At 40.5% G+C, this 12361-nt stretch overlaps 1 protein-coding gene across 1 annotated transcript in view; it reads left to right on the forward strand.

Annotated features, from left to right (window-relative positions):
- OCA2 (OCA2 melanosomal transmembrane protein) overlaps nt 1-12361 on the forward strand; it is a 229932-nt gene that overhangs the window by 101508 nt on the left and 116063 nt on the right. Inside the window, exons 13-14 of the mRNA XM_030201311.1 lie at nt 5136-5260; nt 8961-9099. Coding sequence (XP_030057171.1) covers nt 5136-5260; nt 8961-9099 — 264 coding nt within the window. The remainder of the gene's footprint in view (nt 1-5135; nt 5261-8960; nt 9100-12361) is intronic.

Below are 12361 nucleotides of genomic sequence, written 5' to 3' on the forward strand. Positions count from 1 at the left end.
GTAGTAAGAAACTCTTATGTTCTTAAGAAGTTAAGAGCAATCTGGAAATTCTTCAGTTTACCAGTATTTAGGCTGTTAGTTCAGACTCTGTGTGATGGCCACCTTGTGGCCATGGGCTCACTCCACACGATTTTCCTCTCGGGGCTCTGTCTGAATTCCATCAGTTGATACCTCTGGGGACTCTTGTAGTATTGACTGGAACCAGTCCTCAATGTGTACCACTTAATGTCCAAAGGCCCACTCCACCTGATCTCCCCTCTCTTATTGGGGACTCTGTCTGGATTCCAGCAGCTGATACCTCTATAGCCAATAGCTTAAACCAGCAGCTCTCCACCAGTAGGCACTAGAGCTTTGCCTCTAGGAAAGAGCTCTAAGGCAACTCTTATGTTTTGAGGCCCCCTTGTGGTACCTGTCCTGTATTCCTGTATCACAAGTGCACCACCAGAGTTCACAAGAGCTCTGCCTCTAAGAAAAGCTCAGAAACAATTCTCATCTCTAGGATGCTGTAGTCTGTCTCAACATTTGGGCTCCTCTTTAACCTTAGGGTGACTTCACGCAACACTTTCCCCCCCCCTTCCCCCCACTTCTTAGGGAAAGATCCTTCTTTTCCCTCTGGTAAGCAATGCCTCTATTTCTCTTTCCTCATTCAGGCTTGTTTGGTTGAGAAAACATTTCTATTTAGAGAGAGTTCTGGGGCATATACAAATTAGGCACATATCAGTCTCAGACTTATGCAAATCCTTTACCACCAGCTTTGAATAAACACCAATGTAAAGTCTTCCACCCCCGCTTTTCCAGGTCTCCCACGCCTAGTCACTGATTGGATTGAGCCCCTCTTCATAAAGCACAGGGGTCTCAGTCTAACAGCCTCCTCCCCTCGGACAGGACTTCTCTCACAGTCACCTTACAGTCCTGTCCTCCACCCCACAGCTGTTAGTCCAGTTCTTAAACTGAAGGACCCAACTTTGCCCCACACTGGGATCCTCACAACATCATTGTAATATTCCTATAGCATAACTTTAAGGTAAGTACCTTTGCTTTGAATGCCTTTTCTTACTCGGGGACGTGGCTTCTTGCCTCAAGCCTCTCAAAGCCTTCTGCGGAGATCCTTCTCTCTGGTTACCAGTCCAGCCTCCTTAGGGGTCCTTGTCCCAGGATTCCCAGCCCGTCCAACTAGCCTCCTGGGTCACCTCCAAGACTCCATGCTTCAGGCTCCTTCCAATTCTTCCCCGTTTCCTCTCTCCCAGCTCCTCCTGGAGGTGCTCTTTATATATAATAACCCACCACAACTTCTGGGCCCCTCCTGGTTCCAGAAGGTTCAGTACCTTCTCCAGGACGCTTTTTCTTAAAGGGGAATCCTCTGCTATGTGTTCTCCCTGGCCCCTATGTTCCAGGCCTTGGCTGGCGCTCCCTCTAGTGACCCTTTCTAGCATTTCACTGGTGTCCCCCTTGGAGCTCCCTCTAATGACCAGTTCCTGGCACTTTACAGGGTTTTCACCATGAGAGCACCCCCCTGATGGCCTCCTCAGGGTAGGGCATGTCCTGTGTTTATCACATCTGATACTCTCACAATTAGATTATTGTAATTCCACATATACTGATTGTTCCAAGATGCTGAAGTCCAAATTACAATGGGTACAGAATGTAGCAGTGAGAGTGATCTTTGCAGCTGATAAACATGAACATATTACTCTTTTATTGTCATGTTTACATTGGCAACTCTTAGAGGCAAGATTCCAATTTAAAGTGGCTGTTAAAGCCTTTTTAGCAATATATGGTGTTATGCCTGCTTATTTAAGCATATGTTTTTCCTTTCTGAATGGGAATACTTTTAGGTCCACCAGAAATCAATTTTTGCTTAGGTTTCCTTCAGTTTGAGAGGTTAAAGCTACAAGAATATTTCAAGTTTCTCTTGCATATCAATCAGTGCAATTCTGGAATTTTCTTCCTCTCATTCTTAGACAAACATATGATTATTCTAAATTTAGAAAACCTTTGAAGACATTCCTCTTTTAAAGATATTTTTCGAGTTTGGATTCTTGACCTTTCGTTCGTTCTGTCTGTAGAATTTTGCATTGTAATCTTGAAGTGTGCTATATAGTTTGATTATTGTTACCCACATCAAACTTGATGGCTTTTGTGGGATATAAGATCATTATGTAATGTAATGTTGTAAGTGATGTGACTACATCACATCATTTTTGGAAAACTTTCACTGGCTACCAGTACAATATGGAGCTAAATTTCAAATTTTGATCTTCAAGGCCCTGAAAGGAAATGGCCCAGAATACTTGAAGAACAGGATCACCCTCTACACACCTCCAAGGAAGCTAAGGTTCTCCCAAGGAGTATCCCTAATCACACCCTCTCCAAAAGACATCAATGTGATACCTGCCAGTAAGCCTTCTCCAGAGTAGCCCCAACACTCTGGAATGCACTCCCTGAAAGGCTTTACTTAACATAAGACTATCTGTACTTCAGGAAGCAAGTGAAAACTTGGCTCTTCAATCAGGCCTTTGATGGAAGAAGTAACTCACTTGCTAGTCACACACACACACACACACACACATACACACACACACTGAGATAATATTCAAGCACCTTTCTGACCTCATGTGCAACTTTCTTAAATTAATCCCCTTATTTTCTTACTCCTGTTACTCTATCTTATCTATATACATGTCCCATCTTTGCTTATACCCTATGCTGCCAATTAAAATGTTTTATTACATATTGTGTTGACATTGTAAGTAGTATACTATGCCATACTTTGTATTGTTATTTGAATATTTTTACTGCTATAATTGTCTATTGCATGTTTGAATTATTCTTGCTGTACACCACCTTGAATGAATTCCTTCAAAAAAAGCAGTAAATAAATTCTAATAAACAACTAATGGTGACCCTCAGGCCCCACCCTCAATGGTGAGCTAACTTGTCATGAAGGTGCGGACAATGAGGGCTGACATGGTGCTGGATGGTGTGGTATGGGAGGCCATAGAGACCTGGAGGCACCAGGTTTTCTGTACCACTGCATTCTCTCCTGCAGGCCTGGAGTAGTAGGCCTGCTGTATGTTTTTATAATTATGGATTTGTTTAATGTTTGGGTTTTGTTCACATTTTAAATTTCTTTTTAAGGTAATAAATAGAAATAAAACAAAACATAGAAAAGAAAATAAGATGATACCTTTTTTATTGGACTAACAATACATTTTTTGATTAGCTTTCGAAGGTAACCCTTCTTCAATCAGAAATAAGCAAATGTTGATAAATAACAGTATATATAAGTGAAACTTCAAAGCATTCCAATGACAGTCTTCACAGGCAGAGGGTAGGGTGAGTAACGTGTGAAACATGGGAGCAGGGTGGATGAGAGGCAGGGATAGATGCATAGTAGATAAGAGGGTGACAAAGGAGTAGAATTTTATGATTTAATAATGGGCTAGTAGAGAGGTGTGGTAGCCGTGTTAGTCCACTTATATATACTATCAACTAACACATTTGCTTATTTTTGATCTGACGAAGAAGGGCAACCTTCGAAAGCTAATCAAGAAATGTATTAAGTTATGTCCAATAAAAAAGGTATCATCTTATTTTCTTTTCCATGTTTTCTTTTGTTTGATTTCTATTGATAATGGGCTAGAAAACCCAGATCTTTGTTAAGTCCTGTCTGGTGGGTGTCAAAATATTTAATCATTCTGACTTCAAAGGTCTTACGTTCCTGGATTGTCTTAGTTTCCTTTTAGTATTCTCACCATAAAATCGTTGATACATTCTTCTGGTTTTGTAAAATGCTGTCCTACAAAGGTCACCGCTACCTAGTAGAAACTCATACTGATATACTCCACTCCAGTAGTACACTATATTGCCATTCACTATAATTTTATATATATATGTATATGTGTATATATTTGTTTTGAGTACCCTCAGATATTTTCACTCTCTTCGGCACTCAGATATACTACTGCCTAGTGGTGTAGCACTTCTTTCATCGGTTACTCATTTTATGTGTAATTAAAACACCACATAAGTGCTAACGGACTGATATATTCACACGACCTTCTAAGTAATACACCTTCTGAACCAGCCCTTATGTGATAAGCTGTATAAACAACACCAGTTCACTTCATAAAATAATAACTTCAAAATGGCAATAATTTTAATGAATCAACCAGCACTTATCTTTCTTCGTGCTGCCTCCTCAGTGCCTCGCTGCGTCCAAAGGCAAAATTATTAGAAAACATCCGACTGCCTTCCCCTGAACACGTGCAATATAAGATCAAGAATATTATAATGCCTCTGTATCGCTCCATGTTGCGACCTCACCTTGAGTATTACGTTCAATTCTGGTCGGCGTATCTCAAAAAAGATATAGAAGAATTAGAAAAGGTTTGAAGAAGAGCAACCAGAATGATAAAAGGGGATGGAACTTCTCCCATATGAGGAAAGGCTTAGGGCTTTACAGCTTGGAAAAGAGATAGCCAAAGGAGGATATGATTGAGGTCTATAAAATCCTGAGTGGTGTAGAAGTGAATCGACTTTTCACTCTTTCAAAAAGTACAAAGACCATGGGACACTAAATAAAATTACATGGAAATACTTTAAAAATAAATAGGAGGGAATTTTGCTTCATGCAAAGAATAATTAAGCTCTGGAACTCGAGCGGTTTAAATAAGGTTTGGACAAGTTCCTAGAGGAAAAGTCCATAGTCTGTTATTGAGATGGACATGGGGGAAGCCACTGCTTGTCCCAGGATTGGTAGCATGGAATGTTGCTACTAATTGGGTTTCTGAACCTTCCCCTGTTCCATCCAGTTTCTGAACTTAGGAGTGCCTAATGTGTAATTAGGGCTATACCTGTCTGTACCTACTTGTATGTTTGCATATCCCTGGGCAATTTTATAAGCTTATTTTTGAGCACCTAAAATGCTTTTCTATATACTCATATAATTTATACAATTAATCCTTTAACATCAGAGGAGGCAATTATTTCCCAATTGCCTCCTCTGATGTTAAAGGATTAATTGTATAAGAAAAGTTTACTCTTTCTATGTCCTCTTATGTTTAATTGTTTTTTATTAAGTTGACTTGTTTTTGTTTTTTAGCCTTGATATTTTTTATATTTAAATTTATTAGGCATACCAGTATTCAAGAGGCAGAGTATGGGTGATGATAATCTTTTTGTGCCTGATTGCTGCAATTCTTTCTGCACTTTTAGACAATGTTACAACAATACTTCTCTTCACTCCTGTAACAATAAGGTGTGTATTTATATTTAATATTATTCATATGTTATACTAGCTATGGATGTTTTTGCTTGCAGAACTTACATTTTTCTATGGATTGGTTCTCTCTTTTTTTTTTTCTTACTATGTAGAAGGCAATTCTATAACAGTGTACCTAAAGTAGGTATTTATTTTCCTGTATAGAATACTAGCATAACAGGTTAGATACATGCAGGTAATTTAACCACAAGCATTTAACGCCAGCCCTAGAGCTGAATTAAGCGCTCACAACTAAGTGTTGGAGATATGCATAAGTTATGAGTGTGTGAGTCCTGACCATGTGCTGTCCGGGCTCTGCCTATGTGTACATCTACCTGTAAGATATAAATAATGTAAGATATGTGTGTATTTACAGAATAGCGCTTAAGCAGAATTTTGGCATTTTTCTGGGCATGTGGCGTACACATGCATATATATGCAGGTATTCTGCATAATCAGTTCTTAAATGTTGGTTCCCCATAAGTGGCAATTTTATAAGCTGGCATTGCCATTTATGCACCACAATGCCCTGCAGTGAGAGCCTATTCTATAATTGCATCTGGGTGCTCAGGATCCTTTTATAGAATATTAGCTTATTCTGATATTGGGGTACCTTACATATACATATCCGCAGTTACACCAGCCATAGACCTGGCATAACTAACTGCGGTTGTGTAAATGCTGCAGGGATGCACTTAACTTACAGTATTCTACAAGATACATGTGTAAGTGAGAGACACACCTATGTCTCGCCTATGTGTATGCCCTCTTTGCATTTATACACTATTCTACTAATGCATGCTGTTACAAAATAGTGCTTGTTGGCACTTTCACAGGTAAACGTGCAGTTATGCACATAAGAGCTAATAGTCTACACATTCATGAGTGCAAGGGGTGTATAAATGCAAGTGCCCAGTTATAGAACTGCCTTTTTAGTGTTTATGGAGAAAATGCTATGCATATTTGGTTCTGTGAATGCACTGAGATGGATTTCTATTGTAACAAATGTTTTCCTAAATACTCAGGTATGTTCATTGTAATCTGAACATAAATGTTAAGATTCTAAGGGGCCCTTTTACTAAAGTGTGTAGGCACCTACGCATGTCCAACGGATATCAATTTGGAACTACCACCCGGCTACCGCGAGCCCCGGGCGGTAATTCCATTTGTATGTGCGTCCAAAAATATTTTTTATTTTCTACCGCATGGCGCTAACTGGGCAGTAATCGGCAGTGTACACGTGCTGACGCTTACCACAGTCAGTGGGTGGCGGTAAGGTCTCAGGCCCAAAATGGATGCGCGCCAATTTTTATTTTGACACACGCCCATTTTCGGCCAAAAAAAAGACCTTTTTTGCAGGCACACTGAAAAATGGACCTGCGTGCATCCGATACATGTGCCTACAACAGTGCAGGCCATTTTTCGGCACACCTTAGTAAAAGGACCCCTTATTTTCCATTAACATAGAATTATTCTGCAACCTGTCCCATTAGATAGAATTATTTGTTCTTGAGTTGCTCAGTTTCTGAGTTGCTCAATTTCTGAGCTGCAATGTTTCTTCACAAATGTAAAATTTTTTTTTTAAAAAAGCTAACATTAATAGCATTTAACATGCACTTGTATAAAGCTCTGGACAGTGTGTAGTAGAAATTATTGGATCCATCAGATATGCATGCATCCACCACAATGGCTAATTTCACAAGCCAAAACATGAATCAGGGGAGCATGTAATCGCCATCAATCCAGTATTACTTATATATACTGATTGTTCAAAATGATTTATCATGATTGAAGTTTAATCTTATACCTTTTACTTCTCAGCATGGAAATGAACATTCTTTACCTGAATATCTAATCCACTCTCCACCTTATAATTGAAAGAGAAAAACGCCCATATTCCGACCTAAATCGGGAGATGGACGTCTTTCTCTCGTGGGCGCCCAAATCGGTATAATCGAAAGCCGATTTTGGGCATCTTCAACTGCACTCCGTTGCAGGAATGAATAAAGTTGATGGGGGTGTGTCGGAGGCGTGGCGAAGGTGGGACTGGGACGTGGTTATCGGCCAAGGAGAGATAGGCGTCTTTAGCTGATAATCGAAAAAAAAAAGACGTTTTTACCGTGATTTTGGACTCTTTTTTTTCACAAACAAGTCCCAAAAAAGTGCCCCAACTGACCAGATGACCAATGGAGGAAATTGGGGATCACCTGCCCTGACTCCCCCAGTGGTCACTAACCCCCTCCCACCAAAAAAAACCCCACTTTACAAACTTTTTTTCCCAGCCTGTATGCCAGCCTCAAATTCCGTACCCACCTCCATGACAGCAGAATGTGTTCTATCCTCTGACAGCCTTTCCCTGGTTCTGATGTGGGTCTCGGGTGAGTGTGACACCTTTTCTGTTAAGGGCACTGCAGAGTCACAACAGCAATGCATTGTGGTGGGTGTAGGGTATTGGGCTCCGTGATTCCACTATCTTGTGTTAAATGCTCACGATTGGTAGTTTGTAGGCTATACTCCCATGGTGCTTTTCCCTCTGCTTACTGGGTCAGAGTGTGCCCTGTTTTGTTTCCGGTAGTCCATGAGGTAGTGGCCATATTTGTAAGCCAGTTTTAGATCCTGTTCATGTGTTAGCCACAGTGTAGCACTTAGTTCTTACCTTGAATGTTGCTGAAAGAGAGCATTGTACACCATTCTGCCAGCTCAGACCTACTGCTAATCTCAGTACCAGCAAGACTCGTTGCTAGTGGGGCACAACCTCTGATCTGCAGTTAACTGTGAGTAAAGGTGCTTATTCAAATAAAGGACGTTTTCAGCGAGTTTATCAGCGAGATTAGTCTTCAGGTGTCAACTGGTGTGCCAAGGTTATACAGCAGCAACAAGTCCTGTCCCTGGAGCACTTTTAGTGGGTACTGCAGTGCACTTCAGGCAGGCAGACCCAGGCCCATCCCCCCCTCCCCCCCCACCTGTAACACTTGTGGTGGTAAATGGGAAGCCTCTGAAACCCACTGTACCCACATGTAGTTGCCCCCTTCACCCCTAAGAGCTATGGCAGTGTTGCACATTTGTCCCTCCCACAACCAAATGGCTTGGATTAGGACGTTTCTGAGCTGGACGTTTTTATTTTCCATTATCGCAAAAAAAAAAAAAATGCCCAGCTCAGAAAGGACCAAATCCATGGCATTTGGTCCATCCAAACCGTATTTTCGAAACAAAAGATGGACGCCCAATTTTTTTTTCGAAAATACGGTCTGTCCCACTTCTTCACATACCCGTTTTCGGACATAGACGCCCATGGAGATGGGCGTTCGCATTCGATTATGTCCCTCTCTGTCACCTCCATCTTAACTATGTATTTTCTCTTTGTCGGAATTGGTGATCACCATTACGGAACAATGTAAGCTACATTGAGCCTGCAAATAGGTGGGAAAATGTGGGATATAAATGCTACAAATATATATATATATATATATATAAGTAATACTTGATTGGTGACGATTATATGCTCCCCCTGATTCATGTTTTGTCTTAAGTGAAATTAGCCATTGTGGTGGATGCATGCGTTTCTGATGGATCCAATAGTACTTAGGTTTTTGATTTGAAGTGCTTTTGAATAAGAAGCAGTGATAGGAGCTGGACTTTTAATCACCCCATTTTCAAGACTTAAGCTACTAATCCTGATTTGATTTGTTTGCTGCAGGTTATGCGAAGTACTTAATCTTGATCCTAAACATGTCCTGATTGCAGAAGTAATCTTCACAAATATTGGAGGAACTGCTACAGCTGTTGGAGATCCACCAAATGTGATTCTTGTTTCCAATCAAGATCTAAGGAACATAGTAAGTACTATAATACACTAGGCTAACAAAATTGAAATATATACTATTCCAAAGGACACTGTTAAACTATGCAAAGCATTCAGGTATTTAGTTGATAGGTTCTTGTAGCGTTATGAAAAGTGTCATTTATCTTTAAATTCCTTGGTTCTTCATAAAAGCACACAGTAAGGAGTCTTTTTGGCCAGTCTTAGTTTCAAGCTTACATCCCAAAAAGTGTGGGATTCGTAGTCTCTGATTCTACCCATTGATATCAGTGCTGTAGGTCCTATAATGCGTTAGGATGAGGATGGCAAAAATTGAGGACTGGTCTAAAATCTCACTCCTGGAACCGAGTAGCTTGGAAGCTCTATAAGGTCCAGATGTTATTTTCCATAAGAAATTTGTTCACCAAGGATACCCTTAGGTTTCACGTTCATTCATTTGTCATAAGTCATCTTGATTACTGTAACTCACTTCTAAATGGCCTTAGAGCCTCAGATATTTAAAAGTTACAACTTATAAAAATCGGCAGTGAAACTTTTGACAGGATCTAAAAAAAATGTAACTGTGTCACACTGTTGTTACAATTAGAATACTGGCTGCCTACAGCACATAGAATTACTGTAAAAATTCTTCTGTTAGTCCATAAGGTACATAACTCACCTCTATACTTATCTCAACTACTAATTTCTTATGCCCCTTCTAGGGTGCTTAGGTCCTCTCAGCAAAATTGCCTCCTTCATTTCACAATATGTGTCTGGATACTATCCAAACATATAGTTGTAGTGTAACAGATCCCTCACTGTGGAGCACCTTCCCTCCCAACTTACTTTTGAAGCATTCATTGCAAAAATTTAAGTCATGCTTGAAGACTTTTCTGTTTGAGGATGCATTCAATTAAGAATGACAGGAGTCTTTATATACCCCTTTGGATGTGATTAGATGCTACAATATCATTTAAAGCTGAACAAAGCATAAACAAAACTTATCTTAATAAATAGACAACATACCATTTCTCACAAAAAAATCACTTAAAATCAATAATCAAAATTACACACTATGTTCTGTAATAGGAATATTGGAGATATTGGTAGATCAAAACTTATCCCTGGATCCTCAGATTAATTCTCTAGTTAAGAAAGCTTTTCTCTTAATGAGGAAATTGCATTATAAGAACATAAGAATAGCCATACTGTGTCAGACCGATGGTCCATCTAGCTCTGTTTCCAAGAGTGTCCAATCCAGGTCACAAGTACCTGACAGAAACCCCAAAAGCAGCAACATTCCATTCTACCAATCCCAGGGCAAGGCTTTCCTATGTCTGTCTATGGACTTTTCCTCCAGGAACTTGTCCAAACTTTTTTTTAAACCCAGATATGCTAACTGCTGTTACTACATCCTCTGGCAAAGAGTTCCGGAGCTTAACTATTTGTTGAATGAAAAAATATGCCCTATTTGATGAAGATAATTTTCAGTTGTTAGTTCAGGTATTATTATTACCTCAAATAGATTACTGTAATATCATTTTCCTAGCTTGTTCCGAAATCATTTTAAGAAAACTCCAGACAATTCTGAATACAGTGCTATTTGTTTGATTTATTCTTTGCCAAAAACAGATCATATTTCTCCTTTTTAAAAATGTCTTCATTGGCTTCCAGTTGAGGCGAGGATATTATTTAAGTTTTATTGTTTTCTTTTTTTACGAGGTGATGCACCAACTTATATTTTTGATTTTGCCCTAACTACAAAGACACAGTTGTTGAGATGTGTTAGTTCCTTCTGTTTCCCAAATCCTAGGGGGGAAAATTAACAAAACTACTGAATTCCTGTTTTGCTTTTCAAGCTACAAAACTCTGGAGAATTCTTCCAACCCAATTCAGGGTTATTTCAGACTACAGAAATTTTAGACAACTTTTAAAAACCTTTCTATTCCAAAAAATGTGTATATGTTAGAGAACTTAGGGGATGTACTGATTGACTTGTATAATTTGTTTGTAATTCCTGGGTTTTTGTCCACAGTTTTAAAATTGTAATCCGCATTGAATCTGTTTTTTTAGGCACATTTGGAATAGAAAAATAAATCTATACTATGCTATATGGGAGAGACACTCATGGAAGCATAGCCACTGGATTTTCTATAGACTTTACTACCTACTACTACACTATCTAGATTGAAATTTTCTTTGCATTTTTTTCTCTTTTAGTTGTAATTCATACACTGCTCAAAAAGTTATCTAATGGGAGATACAATAAGCATTAAATAAACATAAAATAAACTTGAATCATATAGTAGTGTGAGGCGGGGATAGTGCGGGGCAGACTTATATGGTCTGTGCCAGAGCCAGTGGTGGGAGGCGGGACTGGAGGTTGGGAGGCAGGGATAGCGCTGGGCAGACTTATACGGTCTGTGCCAGAGCCAGTGGTGGGAGGCGGGACTGGAGGTTGGGAGGCAGGGATAGTGCTGGGCAGACTTATACGGTCTGTGCCAGAGCCGGTGGTGGGAGGCGGGGATAGTGCTGGGCAGACTTATACGGTTTGTGCCAGAGCCGGTGGTGGGAGGCGGGGATAGTGCTGGGCAGACTTATACGGTCTGTGCCGGAGCCGGTGGTTGGGAGGCGGGGCTGGTGGTTGGGAGGCGGGGCTAGTGCTGGGCAGACTTATACGGTCTGTGCCCTGAAGAGCACAGGTACAAATCAAAGTAGGGTATACACAAAAGTAGCACACATGAGTTGTCTTGTTGGGCAGACTGGATGGACCGTGCAGGTCTTTTTCTGCCGTCATCTACTATGTTACTATGTATATGTTATGTTACCTACAAAGGTATCAAGTGTAACTTTGTGTGGGAGTTTTGTGTTGGCTATTTTATAGAGGCAAATAGGCACATATATCATTTTTATAAACTAGATGCAACATAATATTGACAACTAGGTTCCCTTTTATAAAATTACCCTCTTTATGCCAGTAGCATTGCCATGGAGGAGCCTCAGGGTTGGTCTCCCTCTTCTTTCATGGCTGGCAGGGATGCCAGGCCCCGCCAACTGAAAACATCTCCTGCATGAGTCCCGCTGGTTCTGAACGAGCAGCACTTAATTCAGCAGGTACACTTCAGCCGCTAATGCCGGCTCTCCCACACATGGCCTGAACTGAGCATGTGTGGGAGAGCTGGCATTAGTGACCGAGCGCGCCTGCTGAATTAAGTGCTGCTCGTTCGGGACAAACGGGACTCGTGTGGTGGTGGTTGCGGCAGGGGAGGGGGAAGAGGGAGAGAATACCAGGCCCCCTC

The sequence above is a fragment of the Microcaecilia unicolor genome, chromosome 4, assembly GCF_901765095.1.
Source record: "Microcaecilia unicolor chromosome 4, aMicUni1.1, whole genome shotgun sequence".
Taxonomy (NCBI): domain Eukaryota; kingdom Metazoa; phylum Chordata; class Amphibia; order Gymnophiona; family Siphonopidae; genus Microcaecilia; species Microcaecilia unicolor.